The sequence below is a fragment of the Neopsephotus bourkii genome, unplaced genomic scaffold, assembly GCF_033783945.1.
Source record: "Neopsephotus bourkii isolate Nb327-2 ecotype Australia unplaced genomic scaffold, CSIRO-AGI_Nbou_v1 NB_1574, whole genome shotgun sequence".
Classification (NCBI taxonomy): domain Eukaryota; kingdom Metazoa; phylum Chordata; class Aves; order Psittaciformes; family Psittacidae; genus Neopsephotus; species Neopsephotus bourkii.
In genome coordinates, this window is record NW_026902050.1 from 3,133,813 (window position 1) to 3,159,087 (window position 25,275).

General features: G+C 43.8%; 2 protein-coding genes across 19 annotated transcripts in view; one reads left to right on the plus strand and one right to left on the minus strand.

The window, feature by feature from the left end:
* MED12L (mediator complex subunit 12L) overlaps positions 1 to 25,275 on the plus strand; it is a 151,611-nt gene that overhangs the window by 69,140 nt on the left and 57,196 nt on the right. The window lies entirely within an intron of this gene.
* GPR87 (G protein-coupled receptor 87) lies at positions 4,774 to 21,805 on the minus strand. The gene is made up of 2 exons (XM_061371396.1): positions 21,766 to 21,805; positions 4,774 to 6,409 (listed from the first exon to the last, which is right to left on the minus strand). The coding sequence occupies exons 1-2, from the start codon at positions 21,803 to 21,805 to the stop codon at positions 5,373 to 5,375; spliced, it is 1,077 nt and encodes a 358-aa protein (XP_061227380.1). The 3' UTR covers positions 4,774 to 5,372.

A 25,275-nucleotide genomic window follows, 5' to 3' on the forward strand; every position in this document is an offset into this window, starting at 1 on the left:
CAATAACCAGATAGCACAGAGAGTTCTGGCTGGGCTGCTTAATTACAAAGTAGTGCAGGGCTTCCTAAATGAAGAAAAATTGCAAGTGTTCATGAGTTTTGTGCTCTTTGCAGGCTTGAGTCTGATTGGCTGCTATGCCACTGCCTAGAAAACCATGTTTTACATATTGCACCATATAAAAAATGGGAGTCTCAGACTGCACAGCCAGAATTTATGTACACTTCTGTCCTCATGTGGTTTTCTGAAATGACAGTGGTAGGTCAGGGCTGGAGACTTCCTATGCACTTCCTTGTATCTTTTAATTTCAAGAAGGACCAAAATGCCGTATCAAATCCAGACAAAAATAGTTACTGGTATTTGAGGACTAGGATATTATTTTGCAATTCATTTTTAGCCCTGGGAAAATATTTCATAAACAGCATCTTCAAAGGACTATTGTATATGTGAGTGTATAAACCAGTGATAAAGGATTATCACAGATACATCCCGTCAAGATAAAGTAAGCTTATTTTGGGGGTGATTTTACAGTGCTGTGTACATCCAAGTCATCAGGCTTCAGAGCCAGAGGCTCATCTGGCTGGCCTGTATGCACACGGCTGCGTCTTCCTTTCCCAGAGTGGGGTTTCGTGTGGATGCCTCGCTGTTCCCTTGTGTGACTGTGTTTTCCAGAAACTACTGGCTGATTTATCTCCTTGGTCCCCTGAAAGGGGTATCTTTAGGCCATTCTTTGAAGACGGTCACCCCTGGTGCACTTGCTTTGAGTAATAGATTTTTTTTTTTGTATAAAATTCTTAATAGGAAACAGCAGTACTTTCTCCTAGTAGGAAATCTTATGTAAATGTAGCCTTTAGTTAAAAAATAAATGGATAGTGAGAAAGCATAGTGTGTGTGTGTCCACATCCTGTAAGGAGGGTGTGTAACATTCTAGAAGACGTGTAGGTGGCGAATCCTGTGCACCTCTCCGTTGTGTCCCGGCTTAGGGACAAACAGTGGGGTTTCCATGGAAGTAACTCCTTGGGCTTTGCTGGAGTTGAGTAGGAAGCTCATGATCCACCTGGAAGAAGGTTATGATTCTGGGAGGGGTTTGAGCTCTCTTGTTCTGCACATCTGTAATGAATCCTATAGCATGTGCCATATGTAGAAATGAGAGACTTTTTACAAGGCATGAAGTGACAAGACAAGGAGGAATGGCTTTAAACTGAAAGAGGGGAGATTTAAATTAGATATTAGGAAAAAAATCTCCACTGTGAGAATGGTGAGACACTGGCACAGGTTGTCCAGAGAAGCTGTGGCTGCCCCATCCCTGGCAGTGTTCAGGGCCAGGTTGGATGGGGCTTTGAGCAACTGTTCTAGTGGAAGGTGGCCCTACTCATGGCAGGGGGCTGGAACTGGATGGTCTTTCAGGTCTCTTCCAAACCAAACCTTTCTGTGATTCTACTCTGCTATACTATATATTTAAAATATTGTCTAGTAGCCAGGATAGTTTTGTTTAGTCTTAGGAGGTGTGTGCTTATTCTATGATCTGCTTCTGGAAGGACTTGGCTCAGTGAAGTGTGTGGGACACAAAGTCAGTTGTCTGTTGTTTATGGTGAGGAGGTGGTGGAGCATAGAAAATAGAAGAAATAGAAGAAGCTGAAAAATAGAAAATAATGCAAATAGAAAATAGAAATTTGCATAAACAGGTCATAGAAAAACCTGGATGAAACCAGACGTGAGGGAGACTGGTGGAAACTTATAGCCTGGCTGTGGTCAAGTAGCCTTACGTCCAGCAGGCTCATGAGCCTTAGTTCCAGTGGTTCCAGTTTCTGAGCAGTAGTGGGCAATGAAGATGGAAAAAGCCATCTTCATCTGTAGCACAGTTGTTCTGCCAGTAGCCAATCCACTAGTAATGGGCATGTCTGTACTTCCATCTGATAAGGGATACAGCTGACTGTGGAATCCAGTTTCTCTCCAAGCAGATGTAAAACGTGTTGTAATGGGTCTATGTGCCTTCTTGCGAGACAGAAAATGCTTTTGGTTGCATAAAGATAGGCTTTATAGTGCACAGAAAAATTCAGCTCAAAAGGTTAATACTGGAGAAGGCTACAAGAAAGTAAATATATGATGGTACCATCTATGTTGTGTGCTAAGCACATTGTGGAACATGCATCATGAGCCACCAGCTTAGCCTCATGGCGAGGCAATGTGCATGTGGAGGGGAGGGCAACAAGTGAGAGGGCAAAAAACTGCAGCCTTATAAATAAAGGATCTTGTTATTGGAAGATTTTGTGTAGCAGTCTCCCTTAGTGGAAAAGATAGGCTGTGTGTACCTGCCTGTTCCTGTAGCTGTGAGAGTGTTGCAAAGGTGTTAGAAGGGGAATAGCTGCAAAGCAGAGACCGGGGGTAGTGGTGTAGTATGAATTTAACACAGCAATTATCAAGCACAGTTTTCGAGCCAGAAACTGTTCGGTGATTTACCATTACTTGCATTGTAAAAGCACTTGGTCTTGGTTTTCTTTAACCATATAAGACCTGAAGAAGAGAATCCTTGGTTATTAATGTCTGTGTGTACATAACTGATCTTCCAGTCCTAAATATTACCATTTCACAAAACCAACCCAGGATGCTACTTCATCTAATTTGGTTCTTGTGAGAATTTACGCTGTGCAACCCAGTGCCAAAAATGGTTCTCAGTGTGGTTTTGTATATATATGGTTTGTGCATAGACCCTTAAGAGTACAAAATGGCAAATTTTATTCCAGAGCTAGACTATGTGAACATGGTTTTCCACAGGGATGATTAAAAATAGGATTCATTCTGTGGTATTTTAGCCATTTAAAATACTTTTATATAAAGTAGGATAAATATCCAAAATATTCCATCTTCCTTTCCAGAAACTATCTCCCCTGAACAATGTAAGTAGTTTTATAATGCTTGCATTAATCCGAATACCTAATTAAATATTACAATACATACATGTCAACCTTTTCATCATGCATAAAACAGCATCTAAAGTGAAGCTGTTAAAAAAAAAAGAAAAACAAAAAAACAAACCTGTGTTCCAGCAGAAAACATCATCAAAGGTGTTCTCATGCAGTATTTTATCTTGTTATTTCAGTGCTGCATTTCCAGGGTTTTCTTTTCAAACCTTTTTGTGTGTGTTTGTATGAAATGGAAAATCCTTGTTTGAACGAGGCACTTGATGATGGGCTGTTGCCATCTTCTGTTTGTTCAATTGCACTGCGTTGCATAAGATGCATGTAAAAATTGATTGCTCCAAACACCTGTCAGTTTCTTGCAATCTGCATTTTTAAGTTGGCTGTTTATTTTTTGTAGGAGCAGTTTTTACTCTGGGCAAACCTCATTTAATCCCTGGTGAAGGACAGGACAAAATTATTCACATAAACATTGTTCATTTTACAGGATTATATGCAAGCACATCCTTGTAGCCTAGAGTGGACAGATCCATCCTCCCTGCTGCTGCCTTATCCTGCTGAGGGTGTCTGAGGAGGTTGCCGCAGAAGGGGAGGTGTCGGGGCTGTGCAGTGGTGGAGCTGCCTGTGTTCTACTCAGTGTATGTGAACCGTGTGTGCAGGCTGGTCTTGAAAAGCTGTGAATTCAGGGTGGTCTCTGCTGTCTCAAGGCAACTTAATGTGTGCTTCTGGCTCCCTGCGTTCCCCTCCTCTGAAAATCCTTCTCCCAGCCCTTGGGGAGCCTGTGCTTGCTCTGTCCCTGCCTTCCCAGCTGGTGTCCCTGGCTGAGCTGCTCTGAATTCCCAGGGAGTGCGGGAGGCACTTGAGACCTGTGTCCTTTGGTGGGAGATGGCCGCCCTTGTAGAGTGCAGCCATCAAGGGAGGAGGAACTTGTCTTTCTGCCTCTGCCTCACCCTGAGAGATCCCCACACCGCGTCCTGGGGTGGAGGAGCTATTGGAGAGCAGCCTTGGACCCTGTTGTAGCTCTTGCTGCCTGATTGGCATGGGTTCCCTAGCCAGCCTGGCCACCTAGCTCCCTCTGCAAGTGCCAGCTGAATGTTTGTGCAAGCGGTTGTGACAAGTGGTTTTGTTTTCTTCTGCCACTGTTGTAAACAAATCTGGAGTGCTGTTGACTGCTCATGTGGTGTGAAGCCTACCAGAATCTCACTGAAATGACTTGAGATGTCCCAGCCAACGTTAGCTCTGGTGCGTATTCTCCAGGACTTGGTTTCTTCTTTTAAATAATGTAGTTATTACATGTACTTATTAAAATCAGGTCTTTCTCATGCAGCAGCTGCTGTGTTATTCTTTCATTATTCCTTTCTTCTTGCCTTGATTTTGGACACTCTCCCTTAATATATACTCTCCTCTGGTGGTGTGTACCACAGTGTAAAATAATACCTGAATGTATTGCCTGCACTGCTCTCTAAGAATGAGTTTCACCTGCCTATTGCACACAATTTTTCCAAGAGCTGAGAGCAGCCAAAGTTACAATCATGTTGAGCAAAAAAATTCCAGTGCTTTATGTCTTATTCTTGCTGTATTGAGCAGGAATAGAAAGTGCTGGGAAACTGAATTTTCAGCTTGGTGTTGGTTGCTCAGACTTGTCACATGCAAGTCTTGGAGTCTGTCAAGGGATCTTTTTTTGTTGTGTCTTCATTTAGAATGAGATTAATGGGAGTTAAGATTTGGTTAAACAGTCTTTTTCTTTTTTTTTCTTTCCCTCCCCCTTTTTTTTTGTGTGTGTGTGCGTGCTGTCTGTTGTTTGTATGCTTTGGTTTTGAGATGCGACTTAAACTAGTGTCATGTTTGAATATTTTCTGTTTGATATTTTGGAAGGTGTGAGAAGCACTTCGGTAGGTTTGATCTGTGGACGAGATGGTGCTGTCAGCACCACAAATGCCCAAAAGGAAAAGCTGAGATGCTGGTGGCTGGTGGCAAAGCACCATTTCTGCAGACTGAGCCCTGCTGCTGCTCTGCCTATGGGCATGACGAGGGGTCTCTGCAGGACCAAGTGCCACTTCCTCCCTTCTCTTTTGCTTGCCTCAAGCCCTTCAGCAGCCATATACCACACCTAGGTATGTTGACTTGTTTTACTGGATCCTTCTCTGAGGCCAGAGCTTGTCTGTCTCAGCTGGAGCCTCGTGAAGCTCCAGGTTGGTTTCTGAGCCAACATCCTTAGCATCTGTTGGCCTTTAAAAATCCCAAGAAACTGAAACAACCCCCAAACCCTCTGAAGTGAACCTGATCACTGTGTGGATTTAAGCATTTGGATTTTGATATGGATATTAGTCAGCTGAAACAGAAAAGCTGCTCATATCTGAAATTTCTTAATGAACTTCCATGGTCAGATATTCAAAGATGTTTTATTTACATGATATACAGTCTCATGAACCAGCAAAAGTCTCTGTGTGGGTGATGTCAGACGTCTGTGTATTCATGGTATATGCGCACTTCCGATCTTCTAACACTCTGAAGTGATCTGATACTCTCACTCCTGGTTCTCATATTTGATTTTCTAAACAGCCTTCTTGAGAATGATCTACACATGAAAAAGTAAATTATTGGATCCAGACAGACATTACATGCAGATAGGAACAGTGTCATTTCCTTACAATAATACAAGATTTTATGTGCAGAGTCATCTAAAATTTTATCTAGATGGCTAAATGTGAAGGGTATTCTGCACAAATGGTACGGCAGAAAGCAAGTGAAAAATACAGCCACAACAACCCTTATACTTTGATTATGCTTCCTCTTTCTGCTTGATGAACTAATAAATTGTTTGCTTGATTTATAAATATACCTGGATATCGCGATATAACATCCTATCAGTACAATCAGCACCACTACAAACATGCAAGTGTTGATGTAAATGACAGCTGTGTGCCACTTGACTCCTAGGGGAGACTTGAGCTTTATGCAGTCGTCAATGTTTTTCTTTGTCGGGTAGCCATTGGTAAGAATCAGGTTTGGCAAAGCTAGGAAAGCCATGACAACCCAAACGCAGGCAGATAGGATCTTGGTGAAAGTGATGCTGTACATCCTGGAGTCTCCAAAAGGCTTCACTACTTTCAGGTAGCGGTCGATGCTGATGAGTCCAAGGAACACAATCGTGGTGTACATGTTTGCGTAAAACAGAACTGTGGTGTATCGGCACAGGAAAGAGTTGAAGTGCCATGGTCCCAGTTGCGAATCCTGGATTATCTTGAATGGGAACGTCAATGTCATGAGAAGGTCTGCAACCACGATGTTTTTGAGGTAAAATATAAAACTCGTTTTATTTCTGATGTGGAAAAATATCCAGACTGCTAGGCCATTCAGCAAGATGCTTGCCAGGAAAATGATGAGGTAAAGCACAGGCAGTACGATAGTGGTGAATTCGTTGTGTGTAGAGTTCCCAAGTAAGCCTGTTGTGAAATTGGGTGAGGTATTGTTGTCTTGGCTCAGATGGGCATCTGTGGGAATGAGGGAGAACAAGAAGTTTCAACTATGTTTCTAGCATTTTACATGTGGGGCTGTTTTAGAACTGACCTGTAGAAAATGTCCTCTCCCTGGGCAATTCCAGATTAACCAACCTGGAAAACCTGCCTTTAAAATAGTGTCCTAAGTACTGCACATGTCAAAATAAATATGCCTCTGGCTTGGTATGTTTCAAGCACATCATCTGTGCTTCCTGCTGAACTATCAAGTTGCTTCTGCATATAGCTTGATAGGGAAAAAAATGCAGGATGTGGGTGTATGTATATTGCCAAGGTTTCCATGCTGTGTTTGAGCTCCCTACCTGCCTTTGCCTTTGCTGCTGCCCTGCAGGTTGGAAGACAGTACAGCCCAGCTGAGTGCAGTGTGAAAAGGATTGGAGTTCCCTTCATCCACCTGCTATCCAAGGGGAGCGGGGCACACTCCGTGCTGCAGGTTGAGGGCTGCAGTGCCCATTGCTGGTCTCACATAGTGGTGTGGACAAGAGCAGCTGCATGCCAGCCTGCTGGGAACTCAGCGTTAATGTCACAGGGCACCAGTGCTTGGCTATCTTCACAGATTGCAACTTGTGAGCTGAGGTGATCTGTTTGTCAAGAGATAGGACTCTGGAGAGACTCTTTGGGCCTATTAAAACACTAATTTAAAACTTGCCTTACTTAAACGTATTTAAAAATTCCAGTGTCTGAGGGTGTTAAGATTTTATGTCTAAATATTTGGAGAAAACTTCAGACTTCTGAATTATCTCACGAAACTATAGCATGCTTTATTTCATAGTGTTTATACTCTGAACTTGGCTGGTGTGATAAGCCAGGACTGACACCCATGAGCAGCATTCAGCAGTATTCAGACAGCCTTTTCTGAAATTACTTATTTCTTTAAAGTGTTTGTAGGAATTGATAGTAATACAATAAACACTTCTCAATCAAATAAATTTCCAATGTTATTTTACCTGACAGTTTTCCATATGACAAATTGTACCCCATCATTTGCGTTGCTGTAGGTTTTCAGCTGAAATGCTTTTCAGGAGTCCCACTGGCTGCTGCTGTAGGTCCAGGATGCGGCATAGGCTGTGCCAGCATTACGTTCTGGGGAAAATAAACTGGAATTAAACCCAAAGCAAAACAGAAGACCCTACCTTCCTCTCCCCAGCACGGAGAGGAGCTTTGTAAGATGATCATCCTCTAGAATTCCCAGGGAAAGGGCTGAGGCGTGCTGCTGGCTGACCTCTGGATACTGCACAGCTGTTCTGCTGTCAGGGTTATCACTGCCACATCTTTACTTATGGCTGGGTGCCTGCTTTATCGTTGCAGGCAATTCTGGCATGGTAGCTTTTGTAAGCCTATCAGTTTCACTGTTAAACGTATTTTTCTTTCTTTGCCTCTCTAACAAAGCTGTGCTGAGGCCTTATCTCTGTAATATTTAGAAACATTATTGCAATTTCCAGCCTGAATGTCTCTATGGCCACTTTCTGTTCTGTATATTCTTGTACCTGTGCCTTTCATTTAAAGATCCCATCTCTGCCTTGGATACTTAGCCCCCCTGCGTATGTATCTTACTCTAGTGGTGAAGCAAGCTCAGACCCTTCTCATATTTCTGCAGGACTTGAACATACCCTTCTCTGTGTCTGCTCCAGTTAAGATAGCCTTCTTTGAAGTACACTGCCAAATTTGTGTGCTGTTTTACAAATGAGGCTTAAGAAAAGGTTGTTTCATAGTGGTTGGGTTTCTCGTCACCACTGAAACACCTAATCTAACATTTTCTGGGATCTCACTTGCTGAGTTCCTCCATACATTGTAATGCAGTGCTGGGATCAACACGGGGCACTGACACACTTTCTGTCCCCTTAGTGCTTCACAGGGGTCAGCAGCAGTGTGTACCTGTGTTATTATCCTTAACTGCATGATCTTGCAGTTTTGATTCCAGCAGACTTCAAGCTTGTTAAGTTCTGTAAAAATAGGTTGGATTTCAACTAAACTTGTCTTACTTTGATTTCTTTCAAAAATTTTGGACTAAACCTTTGCAAGAAGTTCGTTTCCTAACTGCCAGAACATCCTGGTTTGATGGCTTCATGCCCTTGTTGTGGCTGCCTCTACAACTGGCTTCTTACTTCTTGATAAAGGCCCTTGACCTAATTCCCCACATCTCTTGCTTGGACATCATATTTGTTTATGTTTGATCTTGGACATTTCAGTGACAGAAGCTTGTCATCTCTCACTTCTTGAAGTAAAAAAGTTTCATATATTCATATAACTGTGAGATATGTGTGTATAAATTTATGATGTGTCCATGAAATTGGGGTGGAAATCGTAAGGTGCTGTTCCTTTCTTATTGCTTTAAATGAAGTACTTAAAACATGAGTCTATGGGGAATATGGAAAAACTGCAGAATCTGATTTTTGCTGTGATGGCATTAGAATGTTTTGACACTGTTCACAGAAATTTTGACAATACTGATTTGTAAGACTGCATTCCATATTATTGTTTTACCTTTGCAGTACACAAATGCATTAGTTTTACCATGCTTCACTTTGTGTTTACAGGTTTTGATAGGAAAACTAGCAAAATCTTAAATAGTTTGGGTTGGAAGGGACCTTCAGAGGTGATCTAGTCCAACCGCCCTGCAATAAACAAGGATGTGTTCAACTAGATCAGGTTGTCCAGAAACACATCCAGCCTTGAATATCTCCAGGGATCTACCACCTCTGAGCAACCTGTGCCAGTACTTTACCATCCTCACTGTAAAAAAGTTCTTCACTCAGCAATTACAGTAGACCTGACTGCCTTTCTTATGGGTATGAACAGATGCTAAAATTACTGATGCCCTTTTGCAGATCTGTACTACTTTTATGACATCACTGTGTTATGAACTGTGTTGAATTGTCACTAGATGGCAGTAAAGCAAATCATTACATTTTAAAGTGTCAGTAAAAATTTTAATTCTGATAGAATCAGAGAAAGTTAGGGTTGGAAAGGACATTAAGGTCATCAAGTTCTAATCTCCCTGCCGTGGGCAGGGACACCTCACACTAAACCATATCACCCAAGGCCTCGTACAACCTGGTCCTGACCACCACCGGGGATGGAGCATTCACAGCCTCCCTGGGCAGTCCATTCCAGTGCCTCACCACCCAACAGGAAAGAATTTCCTCCTTATATCCAATCTAAACTTCCCCTGTTTAAGTTTTAACCTGTTACCACTTGTCCTATCACTACAGTCCCTAATGAAGAGTCCATCCCCAGCATCCCTATAGGTCCCCTTCAGATACTGGAAGGCTGCTATGAGGTCTCCATGCAGCCTTCTCTTCTCCAGGCTGAACAGCCCCAACTTTCTCAGCCTATCTTCATATGGGAGGTGCTCCAGTCCCTTGATCATCCTCGTGGCCCTCCTCTAGACTTGTTCCAATAAATCCATGTCCATAAAAAATGTTGAGGACACCAGAACTGCACACAATACTCCAGGTGAGGTCTCACAAGAGCAGAGTAAAGGGGCAGGATCACCTCCTTCACCCTGCTGGTCACGCTTCTTTTGGTGCAGCCCAGCATACGGTTGGCTTTCTGGGCTGCAAGTGCACACTGAAGCCAGCTCATGTGCAGTTTCTCATCGACCAGCACCCCCAAGTCCTTCTCTGCAGGGCTGCTCTGAATTTCTTCTCTGCCCAACCTGGGGATTGCTCCGACCCAGGTGTAGGACCTTGCACTTGGCATGGTTAACCTTCATGAGGTTGGCATCAGCCCACCTCACAAGCGTGCCAAAGTTCCTCTGGATGGCATTCCTTCCCTCCAGCGTATCAACCAAACCACACAGCTTGGTGTCATCGGCAAACTTGCTGAGGGCGCACTCAATCCCACTGTCCATGTCAGCAACAAAGATGTTGAACAAGACCGGTCCCAACACCGATCCCTGAGGGACACCACTCGTTACTGGTCTCCAGCTGGACATTGAGCCATTGACCACAACTGTTTCTGTGCGGCCATCCAGCCAGTTCTTTATCCACCGAGTGGTCCATCCATCAAAATGATGTCTCTCCAGTTTAGAGACAAGAATGTTGTGTGGGACAGTGTCAAATGCTTTGCACAAGACCAGATAGATGACATCAATTGCTCTACCCATGTCCGTCAGTTCTGTAGCCCCATCATAGAAGGCTAAGCCTCATCATAGAAGGCCAGATGTTTCAGGCTTATTATTGGTTGGCTTCTTGTCTGTCATTATTTGCTCTTATAATAACTGGGGTCCATAATGAAATTGTCTGGGGTATTTTAGGTATTTTGTTTTCTCTTGGTCTGAGGAGCAGTAACCTATAACTTTTTTGCTGTTGTTTATAATTTGCAGCTATCCTTTTTATGCCCATAAGGCACAGAGATCAAAAGAATATGTGATTTTATGAAAAGATGCATATCTATAGTTTTATGCAAATAAGGTGTTTATTTCCCTGCTTTTCAGAGTTCCTTTCAAGTCTGTGTAATTCCTGGTCCTGGCCCCTGGAAAGCTCTCTGTTCTCAGACTCTTCAGGAGGGTGCTCTGCCAGGTCCTCAGTCCAGAGAAACTGCAGTATTGCCTGGGTTGTCTGAGACTTGCAGCAGTGTGACTGCTGGCTCTGGTATTCCTGTGCTTTAACCCTTGGAAATGCTGAGGGGTTTAATAGAGTTGGGAATCAGATTTGTGCTAGAGGGACTTCGTATGTACTGTCAGTTAGTCTCTAGGTCCCAAAGGGATTTGCTTTAAATCCTGTCAAAAAGGCTCCTTCCTTTTTCCACATCTGCATCCATGCTTTTAGGTGGATGTTGTCATTAAAAGACTGTAAAGAATCGTGTATAGATGGCTCCTGCACTCTCCAAAGGCTCTGCCTCTTGTTGTACATCAGAAAACGGATGGATATTTTCTGACACTGGTGAGAAAGCTCCCTTACTGCAGGGGATCTCTGCCTACCTGTCATTCAAGCTCTCCTTATGCTTGTACTTTTCATGCACTTTACTGGCAGCAGAGCCGGGCCATCCACAACATCTTCAAAACTCTAGAGCTGCTCCTCAGGGTGGATCAAAATCCCGTTTCCTTCCTCCTTTTGGGTAATGTCTTCTTTCTTGGGTACTTGAATCCTCTGGGACATTTGAGTCTTGGGAATTAACCTGTTGTTTCATAGCTGAAAACTACTGAAGAGGATGGACTTCAGTAACTTGGACCAGACATGGCCAAATCATAGTTGCAGAAGGCTCTGCCTAGACAGACGTGTTTCTTACCACCCCAGGGAATGTGTCCTCAGGCTCTGATGGGCTCACCTGTGCCTCTTGGGGTTTGATGGTATCAGCACTGCTCCTGTACCTGCCCTTGCAACTTCTCTGCTCAGGTCTGCTTATCTCCCAGACTATGCAAAACCTGGACTTGCTGAAGCAGCCCGGCTGCTCTTCTGTTGGTCTCTGTGTCCCTTCCAGGTGCAGCTTGGGAAGGTGCTTCACAGTTCACAGGAACAGCAGCATCCCATCTCTTCAGGAGCACAGACTTGGGAAACATATTTTTAGCAAATCCCATAAGGACTTGCTGATTCCTGCCCTGAGTATTGACCATGGATGATCCTGCCGCATGCATCTTCTTGGCCAGTGAAGGTGTGATCACATTCTGACTGCTCAGGGAAATCTAAGTCACCTGGAAGCCATAGTGGGAGTTTGCTTATTGTCTCAGCAGAGAAATTAGGGTCAAGCCTCTGAATGGATATCTCTGTGTCATCTTATTCCTGATGGTTTTACCGTTAAAATGTATTCCAAAAATGTCCCAAAAAGATGGGTTGGAAAAAGCAAGCAGCAAACTCCTCACAAACGCAGACTGTGACAGCTAAACTGCATTAGCAGGGTTCTGTATCCCACCTTGCTGGCACAGCTGAGCTCAGCAGAGTGGCTTTGGTGCCTGCAAGGGGTGGAGGTTAGAGACAACACCTACTGATGGCTGCCCTAATTATGTGCTAAAGACTTTCCCTTATGCTGCTGTAAATGGAAGCTTTAAAGTCTGAAACAGGTCTGTACAGAACAGCAGGGGAGTGCAGGCATCATCGCCTCTGCTGCACAGATCTGGTTGTGTGACAACATTTTGGTATATACAGAGATGATTCTGCTGAGACTCACCAGTCTGAAGTTGTTTTCATAGCTTCCTACCCTAGTCTATCAAGCTAAGGGCTACTGTGGTAGGCCAAGCACTTGGAGTAATGTGGTTTAATTGTTTACATGCCGGGGTGGGTGAGCAAGGCTCATCTGGGTCAAATCTGATGTATCCTTGTACTCCAGAAGCTTAATTTTTTTTCTGATAAAGACCACTATACTGCAGACTCTAGGAGCAGGAAAAAGTTATCACATACAGAGAATTCACCCTTTTCCATGCCTTCTCTTGGAATGGGAGATGAACCCTGTCTTCTCTTTAAAGAGTATCTTAAGGTATTTCATACTGGTTCACTGACTGTTTTACATAGCCTTTCTTACCTGTTTGAATATGGTATTTCTGTGTTAGGTAAGGTTGGTTTTCTACTCCTTGTCCAGTTCTCCAGATGCTTTACTTCTGACCATTTTCATCCTAAACAACTGTCTCATTCTTCCCTTTAGATGTATCCTACTTGCATGGTTTTAAAGATACAGTAGAAGCTGCTCCTGTATTCAAGTAGCTTTTTAAACCAGGATACTTTTTACTTCCTGTAGTTTATTCACTTGCTCGGTGGTTGGCTTTTTTTGTTGTTTTTTTTCTTAAATTCTGTCATTCCCCTGAAGGCTGTCAACTGCATTAAATTTAAGCTAAGTACACACTGTTTCACGTATGAGGTAATCTTTTATTGCTAATGTTGATAGACTGGTTTATATGCATGACTGATATAACCTCAGATGAGAAATGAAATAATAGGTTACATGGCAGACTTCAGTGTCATATGGGTAGGGAATGACTGTAGTTTTTCTAATGACTAAGGCTTTAAGTTGCCTTGCTGTTTAAAGAAATTCTGTGTCCTCAAATCTAGTAGCATTTTTTTCATCTTATTTTACAGCTTTTTAAACACTGGAAAATTCTCTGCGAGCTAGATTAGATACTCTAGGTCATAGGGCTGCAGAGTTTTAAGTGACCTTTTTTATTTGAGCACATAACTTTTTGATGGCTTTAAGCTGACAGAAGGGAGATTTAGATTAGATATTAGGAAAAAAAATTCTCTACTATGAGGGTGGTGAAGTTCTGGCACAGGTTGCCCAGAGCATCTGTGGCTGCCCCATCCCTCGCAGTTTTCAACGCCAGGTTGAACGGGCCTTTGAGCAACCTTGGCAAGTGGATGGTGTCCCTGCCTATGGCATGGGGGTTGTAACTAGATCATCTTTAAGGTTTCTTCCAACCTGAACTGTTTTGTGATTCTGTGTGTGGCTTCTTGCTAGTCAGCCTCTCTTCATCACCTTAAAGTTTGGCAATGACAGAGTTAGTTTAAGCAATAGAAATGTGAGGCAGTTCATTAAAGTTGCTATTTGCTGGCTGTGATTATGTTCTTTTCTGTTGCACATCAGAACCAAATCAGGGAGTTAATTGTAAAGATTTGGGGAAAAAGCATCAGTGTAGGCTGCAGGGTAAAGCAGCTGCAAGCAGACAAGTGGAGCCCACATCCCTGCTCTCTCATTTCAGTTCACTCCTGCGCTGCATCACCTGAACAAGCTAGTTTATGTTCTAGTTTACCCTGCTTCTGCTTGATTCTATTTATCTTCCTTGCTGCTTTTTCCTGTTCACTAATAGAGCCCAATCCCAATATCAAGGACACTACCACCTTTTCCCTCCCCAGAGACCTCTGTTAAATATTCTTCATCTCCCCTTTGGTAAAAGTATATCTTAATGTACTGTTAATGAATAGTGGAATTATTTGATGTTCCTATTGGAATTCTACAGTGGTTAAGTATGTGCCTCTTACTCTCTTGTGCTTTGCACACTTCATTGTGTTTTGCATTTTTCTAGCTGTCACATCCCTGTCCTTGGAACCGTGTTTCTGTGCCAGTTGTGCCAAGTAATACCATGCTTTTGGCAGCAGAGCAAGTGGTGACAAGAACTCATATAATGCCAGGGTTCACGTTACTCAGAAACTCCTGTGCACTGCAGGACAGCAGCCACTTGTAGACAAAAGCATCTGCCCTGTTTTGCCAATTCTGTCTCTACAAGGCAAAACTCGGGGTGTAATGGCAAAGTTAAAGAAGCTGTTTTGCTTGATTCTGTTCTGTAATGGTTGTCTTGTGCAGCTCACTGCTGCTGTATTGCAGTGCCTTTGGAGGTGGAGATTAAGACACAAGGCAAGCATCTGTAAAGCAGTGTTCTTCAAAGCATGTATGAAGTACACCATCTTTCATCTGTGGACAGGCTGGGAGAGCTGCAGTGGTTCAGCCTGGGCCAGAGAAGGCTCAGGGGCTTCTGCAGTCTGCATTGCTACTTGGCAGGAGGGAGCCCGGCTGTTTCTATTCAGTGACACCTACTGACTAGACAGGAGGCAGTGGCACAAACTGAGACTCAGGAAATTACATCTGAGCACAATAAAACATTTTTTTTCTGCTGTGCAAGTGGTCACACAGGTGCAGGTTGCTCACGGAGGCCATGGATCTACCTCCTGGAAGATACCTCCCAACTGATGTCGCCCCACAGCCTGGTATTGCTGGTCCTGCCTGGGGTGGGTGGGGAGCTCCTGGGGTGCCTGCACCCCAGTCATGCTTTGCTTCAGTGGTGGAGTCCCCATGTGTCTGCTTCTGCATGCCTGCCAAAGGCTGGCCAAGCTGAATGGTGGTGTCTACCGCCCTGCATGGTCTGACTCAGCTGTCTGGCCCATGTTTGCCACTTGAAACTGGCAACTGCTTCAATATGGGGTGGCTGCTGAAGAGGGTGAAAATAGCCTTCTGGCGCTTTGTGCCTTTGGCTCCTGTGTCTGTCTTTCCTTGGAGTGTAGCAGTAAGAGGCGTGCAAACAGTACGTTCTAGTTCCCTGTAACAGTAATGCTGCTGTGCTTAGCCAATTGACTTGTGGAGAGCCTGAAAAATAAGAACTAGGGTTTAACTTTCTGCAGCTGTGGCTTACAGTGCTTGTCTTAGTCATATGGAGAAACAGGAACCACTGCCTCTGCTGAGAAAGCTTTTCATCTGTTTCAGTATCTAGTATAAAACCCCCTTCTTTTTCAGGTTCCTCCTTGAACTTCCCCCTCAATTCCGACCTAACTTTTCTCTCCCGCTTCTCTGAATAGCCCAGCGTCCTGCCCCCAGGCAAGCTGCGGTGCGACTTCCTTCCTTTATCTCCAGGATGCTATCCTGTTCCTGACCTATCCAATCCATTTATCTTCAACAGAAGACACGGGACACCAGTTGTTAGGGAGCATGACTCCTGGTGGAAACCTCTGTCCGTCTCTGAGTTGACATCTGTGTCAGTGCACACATAGGAGAGCAATCCTTTCACATCTGCACTGAGACATGCTGCTAACGGGGAGTTCCTTCCCCATGCTCATTTTGCCTAAGAAGTGTCTGAGAAAAGCTATCTGTAGTTACTATTCCTGTAAACTGTAGAGCTTCCCACATGCCATCACTTACTGAAATTAGGGGTCTTTCTTGGTCCTTTGTATATGACTGCTAAAAGTACCATGCATATTTCCAGTGGCTGTGCTAGATTTACCTTGCACCTGAGTACCCAGATAAATGCGTCCATTTATGCTTTCTACATCCGTCTGCCCATGCTTTACTGTAGGTTTTGCTTGGAATTTCACATTTTGTGTGCAGCTGTAACTCAGTTGTTTTATACTTACAGGAGAGCCTGAACTGATCATAGCAGAATGCTGCAGTAAGCATTAAATAATACTGTTTAATATGCAGAATTCTCAATTTTGGGGGACTATGTCTTTAGGAAACATGATTTCCTCACTTATTAAAAAAATTTAAATATACCACTATATGTTATTCTGAAAGTCACATTTAGAATATTTTGTCCAAATGTAGCCATTTTTTTTTTCTTGATTCAAGTGAGTGATTATGAGCCCTTATTTTCCCATATGTGGGATAGCTGCCATGAGACCTTTTGGGGATGCTGCCTGAACTATCAAGTTTGTTCTTTTTTCTGTCTTTTGAACTGCTCCACATTAAAGGTTCATGGATTAATATTACTTAGGATCTGATTTTCTATACAGAGGTTACAAATCTATAAATGTGTTAATCTAATGTAATACTGTTTATTTTTTTAAAATTATTTGCAAAATCTAAAGAGGTATGAACTCTCTTTCCTGTTGAATATGCATTGCAGTTCTTAAGTGGTGTTGAAAGAATGCTTTCCAGTCCTCTGTTGCATTCATGACAAGCATGTGCCTTTCTTGTGACCAAAAAGCAGAAACTGCTGTAAGACATTTAGTGCGGCTCCTGTTCGGTGTTTTGTACTTTGCTGTTGGGGTGGCGGGTATGAAGAGTAGTGCTCAAGTGCATCTCCTTTAGGCTGTAGTTGCTTTTACATGAAGAGTTAGGAGAGAACTGCCAACAGAAATGGTATCCCATTGGGCAGTAGGTAAAAGGCTGTTGGCAGTGGCAGAAGAGCTGTGTTGCAATTGCTTGCCTTTTTTTTTTTGTGAAAGAAAAAAGAGTGCACAATGCAATGGTTGGCAGAGTTGGGATAATTAATGTTTTCTCAGTATGGCAGCCTCTAATTAGACAGAAGGAAAGGATTAACTCTGGAATGTTTCCTTTGCTTCTTTCTAGAAGATGCTGCTGATGGTTGTTTCTGGTTGCACAAACCTACTGCTAGTTCGTGAAAGCTGTTCTATAATGCTATAGAGTTGCTTTCTTTGAACCCCCATGAAGAATGCCCTATGGAAGATGCAACTTCCACACAAATGATCTCCATGGGGTCAGGTGTAGGTGGCAGCGCCCAAATTCTGAGCATTGCAGTCTGGGCCCCTCTGCTGGCAGCATTTGCTGACAGCTGCTGCCTGCTCAACCAACACATGCAGTCTGTTCAGCTCCCTCCTGATGCTGGCTTCTGCCATTCCTTATCAGCTCCAGCTCCTTGCTTAGAGCAGCATCAGCTACAGCTGGCTGACAGCGACTGTGTCCCATCAAGTGGTGGGTATATTCCAGGATGGAGACTCCACAATCTCTCTGGTGAATCTGAACCCTGTTTGTTCAGACAGAGCCTCCTGTGTGTCAGTTTATACCCACTGTCTCCTATCCTGTGACTGGGCACTGCTGATGGGAGCCTGGCTCTGTCCTCTCGGCACCCTCCCTGCAGATGATGAGCACCTCACAAAAATTCTCAGGTGGTTGAATACCTGGGTAAGATCCTGCCGAGCTGTCCCTTCTCCAGACTGAACAGTCCTAGCTCACTCACCCCCTGTACATCAGCAGCATTAGGGCTGTCTCTGTCCCATCCTGGGGAGCCCAGTGCTGCAGGGGTGGCCTCGTGGTGCTGAGCTGGGAGGAGGCATCACCTCCCTCAACCTGCTGGCAGTGTTTTGCCTGGGAGGCTGTTGGCCTGTTGTGCTGCCAGGGCACGCTGCTGGCTCATGGTCAACTTGTCTACCAGGTCTTTCCCTGGAGCTGTTCCAGCTGGCTTCCCAGCATGTCCTGGTGCAAGGGGCTGTTCCTCCCTTGGGACAGGACTTTGTGCTTCTCTTGATGAACTGCACATGGGTCCTGTTGGCCCATTTCTCCAGCCTGCCAAGGTCCCCCTGAATGGCAGCACAGTCCCCAGGGTATCTGATGCTTCTCCCAGCTTGGTGTCATGTGCAAACTTTGTCCTCTTTCCATCCCACTGGATTACATTTCTTTTGCTACTTGGAAGATGTACTTTTAATATCTCACCAAGTCACATTCCTAGTTTTCCCTAGAAAGGGGGAGGCTAGAAGCAGGTTCACATTTACATGTATTCCTCCAGAATAACTTAACCTTTTTCCTCTTTTCTTTACAAGCTTCTCCCCCAGTCTTTCCATTCCTGTCACTTGTGTTTTTATGGGCTCTGCTCTTGGCACAACGGGCAGCATGGAAATCTTTGTCAAGTAATCACCCTTTGACTCTGTAGGCTGTTCTGTACTTATCCAGTGTGCTTTATTATCCTGAAGTCAGAGTCTCTTAAACTTAAAATCTTATAAACACAATAGTTCGGGCAAAGAGCAAACTGTTAAGCTGTTAAGTTTCAGCATGTGGTGCTTGGGTGGTCTTGAGCTCCTTCCAGAGGCGATGGCTTTGCTCAGGCGAGCAGCAGCTGGCGGCTCTGCTCGGTGCTACTGCAGAGGGCTATGCCATGCAGTCGTTCCTAGTTTGCTTTGTGTCAGAGTCTTCTGAGGGGCCTGAGCAAGGCCAAGGGCTCATGGGCATCAGGTGGGAGCCTTCTGCTGAAAATACTGACTTCTAGGTTTGATTGTTGCTATTGTACAATGAGAAGCAACAAGTTAAAAAGCTCATGAAGAAACTTTATAGACAGTCAAGATATTGTCTGGGTCACAGAACAGAAAAAGAAGAGGTTTGTGATAGGTCATACTACACCCTCATCCGTTGTAGCTACTGTGCATCTGTCACATCTCTCAAGAGCTACAGGGGATACTGTGAAACAAGTATGTCATGGGGAAACAATTATTCTTATTGGTACATGCATGTAGACAGTGCCATTTAAACTTTTAAGTAATTCCTAAAACTAAGTAATTAAAGTATTAAAGTATTAAAATTGTTTTAGAGTAATTCCTAAAAGATGTTTTACTTTGCTTGGAAACAATTTCTAGTGGTTCTTTTTTTTGTGGGGATTTATTTTTTTTAATATGAAGTTCTATTTCACATTGCAAAAGGTCAAAAAATCCTCATCTGCTGTTGTCATCTGTTTTTTTTTGTGCTTCAATATACACTGATGTGACACAAGCAAGCATGTTAGCTTCTTGTAGCAACGCCACTATTTTGAAGAGAAACGAAAAGGACGCATGGATTTTGGGCTACGACTGGGAGAAATTCAGCCTGGTGCAACCCTGATTTTCCTTGAGTAGTCTGGAGAGTTCCCTCCGTGCCTGCAGTTCTCAGAAGCAGACAGGCTGCAAATCGTGGCAGGATTTTGGGGTGCCAGATGCAGGGAGCTGCTGATCTGCCTCTAACCCAACTTCTTTGCCAGTGCTTGGTTGTTCCTTGTCTAGTGGCAGAAGCTGCTGGGCCATGATATAAGCCCAACTGACACTGCTCCTCATTAGTTGTCACTTTGATAAGTCATTGATATTTTCTCGAGGAAAAATGAGAAGTAGTGGTTATCGTAGTATCTCAGGTTCAGTATTGGTCAGATGTGAAAACCTACTTGTGATATTTGAGGGTGTGGGGGTCTTTTTATTCATGTTTTGCAAGACAGTATGGTAATTTTTTATGTTGGGAAGGGTTAAGACCTCTGAAACATATCACTGACTTCCTCTAGTGCCTTCCTGGCAGCACTGGGGTTAGTGTATCTTGCAGCCTGGTTTTCTCCAGAGCCCTGACAGTGTGGTGGATCTATGGCTCTTGACTTATGTCATGTGCATTTTCACGTCATTCTAAATTTTAATAAATATTGCACACTCCACATTTAATGCTACAGTCTTACTGCAGATGTCTTGACTGGTTTTTCCTAGCACCTGCTTGGTCAAAGAGGCAGTCTTTCTGAACTTTGCTGTGTGCAAGTGAGCAAGCAACTTGTCATAAAAAGAGGAGAAGGAGCTTCACCCTTCAGTTGTTCCTGAGTACATCTCATCTAGGGTTATGTGCAATGAGTGGAGTAGGATTCCTGGCTGAGAAGGAACAACTAGCCTCTGAAGGGCTGCTTTGGTGTTGGATGGACTCCAGACTGTGACTTGCTGCCTCACTCCAGGTGCTTGTGCCCTCTCTGGCCACCCTGCCCAGGTGTCTTCCTGGCTCAGCCGTGCTCCTGGGATCCGTGTAGCCAGGCAGCTCCCAACACCCGGGAGCTCTGGTGCTCCAGTACCCGGCATGGGTGCATGCTAGTGCACGACAGGCTGCAGGGTGCAGGTGCTGGGAGAGCTGGTCTCCCCGCTCCCTCCCTGCCCTCGGGGGGGCCCGACAGCTAGGGAGGGGAACCAGGGTGAGACAGCAGGCTGAGCTGGGAAAGGCAACCCTCCGCAGGGAGGGGGGGAAGGAGGAGGAACTGGCAGCGGGTGCTGCTGAGAATTTGGTTCTTTTTTTCTCACACACCCCTAATACAAACAGATGCTTTCTGTTTCTGAAGTCCCTGAACACCCTTTGGCCTCTCTCCCCTTCTCAGCTCCCTTGATCTCCCCCTCTTTCAAGCACCAACCCATGGCCTTCTGTCTTGGAGGTTGTCCCCAGGTGCCACCACCCATTGAGTGGGGAACGAGGAGAATGTGTGGCTGGTGCCTGAGAGCTGGCTGCCTACCCAAAGAATAAGGTGCCCTCATAACCAGAGATATGTTGGCAGCTTTCATGTGATCTGGAACCTGTGCTTCTGGGAGTGAATCAGTGACATCACCTTAATGCTTGCCTGAGTTTCCTGGTTTCCCTTTTTAAGAGAAGATTGCAGAATCTTCTTTAAAGAGGAAAAAAAAAAAGTGAAACACTGCCAGAGTTTACCCAGACCAAGCATATGTAATGGGAAGGCAGATGTCTACAGTCCCTGTAATGCACAAATGGCAAGTAATTTTTTACTATACGAAAACTTAAATTGTGCTGCACTTTAAGTTCTTCATAACTCAGAATAACCTTTTCAATCTAAAATACTCCTTAAATGGCGTAGGTTTTTGCAAGCACCCTACATATTTCCCAGACTTTGAGACTAATCAGAGGTATAGTTTGCAAGTTGCTTATTTGGAGCTATGTGGTTTTTCCAGTGAACCTGACAAGTTTTAACATGATCTGGGTGAAGTATGAAGTAAGAGAACCTTTATTCTGTATAACATAATTAAGAGAATTCAAGTATGCTTTCTTTTACTGAACGAGGTGAAAAGGAATACAGCACAAGCCTTTTATACCAGATTTAGGTATTATAGTTAATGCATCTTATTTTATATAAGTGAAACTCTGTCACGAAGTAAGTTATTGAAAGTGTGAGCCCTCCTGCACTTTGATTAATACCTTAGAAGACATTATTTGTAGAATACCTTTTTTGGTTTTGCTGCTGGGAAAAAGATCACGAGTAACGCTTAATGAACAAATACAAGGTTAGTAAAGTTGTGCTATTTTGAGAACTTCTCACATTTCTAATTGATCTGGTACTCAGTTTATGGTTCCGAGCCTGTTTTTCAGCAACTGTATCTTAACCTCTTGTTTCTATTCACTCAAGTGTGATTAAGAGCAAGAAGATTCACAGAATAAGTTATCAAATGCTTTTAATATGGTCAAAGATCACTTACCTGTCACCATAGTCGCCCTCCGCTTGTGTCGGAGCTGCATCTCGAAAGTGCCTTAGACTTGTCCAACATGCATCTTGAAACTACAGTAGGCATGAGAAGGCTTCTTGCGATAAGGTCGTTAAATAAACCATATCTGGAAGTAAGCTTTTTTGCTTCTGATGGCTTTTTTTTGCGATACTTGATCAGAGAGTCAAAATTCCCCTGGCCAGGAGCAACTGGAGCAACTGGCTTTCTCATTCCTGGGAATGACTCACATGCCAAGGTAGGTGAGCAGCGCGCTCCCGCTCACTTCCTGGCTCCGGAGCAGCTCAGGCGCCCAGGACGCAGACAGTGATTCACCTGAGAGGTAGGTTAGTGCCTGTAAAAGGCAGCAGCCTTCATGCAGGGAGACGTTGCAAACTGTCTGAAGCGATGTTTTACAGCAATGTGTGCAACTGTGCTTGTGCCTTTTGGTTAATGCATTCTTGTCTGCAGGACGAATGTGAATTTAATGTCATGCTGAAAAATCTTGTGCTGGATAGATGCAAATATCTGCTAATCGAGATTATGTCAATTATTAATTTGACTATATTTAGACACCTTTAATGTTGTGCTTTGAATAGATCCTCTTTTAAATAGCATGTAGGATGAAAGCAAAGTGTTAAGTCTGTAACTAAACATTTCAGCTAAAATTACTGTCTGTTTAATTCATGCTTTTTATTGACATAGTGTTCTTTAAGACTCTTTGAGTTCACTGACTCTGGCAGTCATCCTGTCAGTGGTCCTGGGTGTACACACATTTAGAGTATGATAATTCACTGTCTAAAGAGCATTGAAATAATCATGGCAGTAGTTACATCAGGACATAATTTTGCTTTGTGTCAGTAGAGGAATGAGTGGTTAATTTCCCATTTCTGCCACCTTCTTAAAAAGAAAACAAATATATGTATCTCCCTCATTAGGTCTTCAGGAGAAAAGAAAAACAATCATAATGCTACAAGAGCAATGGCTGCCAAGTCACTTTTCTCAGACTGCTCTGTTCTGCCTGGACTTTCTTCATACATGTTTTGTTCTTTTTTATCAAAGATCAGAGGAGCTGGGTTCCCAGCCACTCTCTTCTGCGACTGGACAGCCTTCTGCATCGGTGTCTTGACAGCCACGCGGAGCCCTGTGAGGAGTGGGAGCAGGAGCTGGACCTACCAGCTGCCTCTCTGTAGTGGTGAACAGCTTCCCCTGGCTCTGTGTCCAGGGAAGCTCTCTACTAATTTCCACGTTTCAGGTAGTGGGCAGACTGTAAAATTCCTACTTGCCTCAGGACCTCTGCCTTGAAGCAGGTACAGTCCCTGATCATAGGAGACTTCTGACATGGCTCATCTTTGAAGATCAGCTTTTGCAAGGCAAAACATAATGTAAATGGAGGCAGCAGGAACACATGTTATATGTCTCTCTTATGTTTTCAACTTTATTACTAGAAGCTGCCAAACTGATCTCAGGAGCTGCATGTTCTGACATTAAGAGAGGATCCCTGTTGCACATGTGCTGGAGTACACACGTTGCATCACTTGAGAATGGAGAAGGATGGAGAAGGCTTTTTCTGCAGTAAGGGAGAGGAGGCTTGACGAAGTCTCTGCCTCTCTTAGACCTTGCACATTGCTATGTAAACCAATGTGTGCCAGCCACCATTTCACCCTCTTTCAGCTGTCCCTTGTGTTCCAGTGTTTAGCATCTGTTTGTGCTTTGTTCCCAACTTCTTGTCCTGTTTCTAGACCAGTGGTATCTTCTGTTCTTCCTTCCAGTCGTTGGTTCACCTCCTCTGTGGCTTTCAGTTATTTGCCACCTTAACGTTGCTTGTGGTGGTCCAGTTCTCTGTTCTAGGTGGAGCCTGTGTAGGACAGGAGTACATGCCTGACTGATGATCTGTAGGCTGCTTCTTTCTGGGGAAACATTGCTGAAGTTGCAGCAGAAAACATACTCTCTCTTCCATTGAGGTCTTGTAATAGGTGGTCCTCCTTTGGGATATTTGGACAGCCTCACATTCCAGTGTCAGAGGTCCTTAGCAGAGCAGAGACTTCACAGCTTGGGCACTGAACAAAACATTTGTGCTGTGTTGGTCTTGCTTCTAGCATTTCTGTGCAGACTGTCTGGCAGCATGGCCCCCAGGTGGGGGCCCATCAGATGAGCTCCTGCCACTGTTCTGAGGAACAGCAGACCCCTGGATGCCAGGGCTGGAAGCAGATTTGCAGATTGATCATGAACAGTATTTTAACACTTAAATCTGAAAATTACACGTTTGGCTTGTGTTTTGCACAAGATCATGTGCTCCCAGGCTGGGTACTGTATTGGCATTGGGTACAGTTCCAACCCTGGGGTGGTGCTGGCAGACGTGGCTGCTCCTCTGGTCTCAGTCCCATGGACTTCACTCAAGACACAGCATGACAGTTGATTTGCACTCTTGTTATTCAGGCACTTCTAATGCTGGTGTTGTCTTAGGCTGGGGTGAAGGAAACAGTGCTGCAGGACGTGGTGTGGCAAGAAGTGAAGAAATTGAAAATGGAAATGTTTAATAATATAACTTAATTTCCTGCAGGGACCCATGTGTTTAATAGTTGGTACTCTGTGAATGGAGTATACACACCAAAGTCCGTGTATTAACAGTGAGTGGTCAATTAATAAGTAGATTCATAGAATCTACATGAGAATGGATTTGTTTGTTTTTTGAATGTGACGCAACGGTACATTAATTTTTTTAAGTCTCTATATTTTGGTGTATCAGTAAAACTTAATGAGTTAGAAGCCACTGTGTTAGCATCCCCTAGCAGGCTTTTAAGTAAGATATGTTGTTTGGCTATTCTCCGGCTAGAGCATGTCAGGACTAGCTGACACATGAAAAGGAAATGCTGTGGAGCTTGTCGTTAAAAACAGCGCAAAAGGCATGTGAAGCTCTGATGTAAAGAAAAGCTGAAAGCTAGCCTATAACTTTACTATTGTTCACATTATTTAAAAGTTAGATGTCCTTTTTTGTGTTCTGGTGATTAGAGAGCAATTCTCAGATTTCGTAAGAGCCTGAGCAATGTTATTACAAAAATTATGATGTTGCTTCATTCTAAAACTACTTTACTATCATGTTTAGCAATATGAACTACAGGGTTATTTTTAAAGCAGATTAACCACCTGGATAATGTATGAGACTGACATTTTCTTAAGCATAGAAAAGTGGTAGCAGGATCAGGGCTTGCAACACTGGGAGGATTCCTCCAGCGTTCTACCTGCAGATGTTCAAGATGGAGGTTCTTTTGTTAATGGAAGTGTCTTGGAAGGGTTTGACCCTTCCCCTTTCCTTAGGTGGTTTACTTCAATCACTGTTTTGATGGCTTTCACTGAAAGGGACTAATTAAGAGCTGACTTTAAGCAACTCATTTCATTGTTCCTCACCCGACGTTGACAAGCAACCTAGAGTTACACACCTTGGCTGGGTGATCCTCTCTATAGACTTAGGCCTGTTCTAGTGCCTTTAGTTTTCATATGTGACCT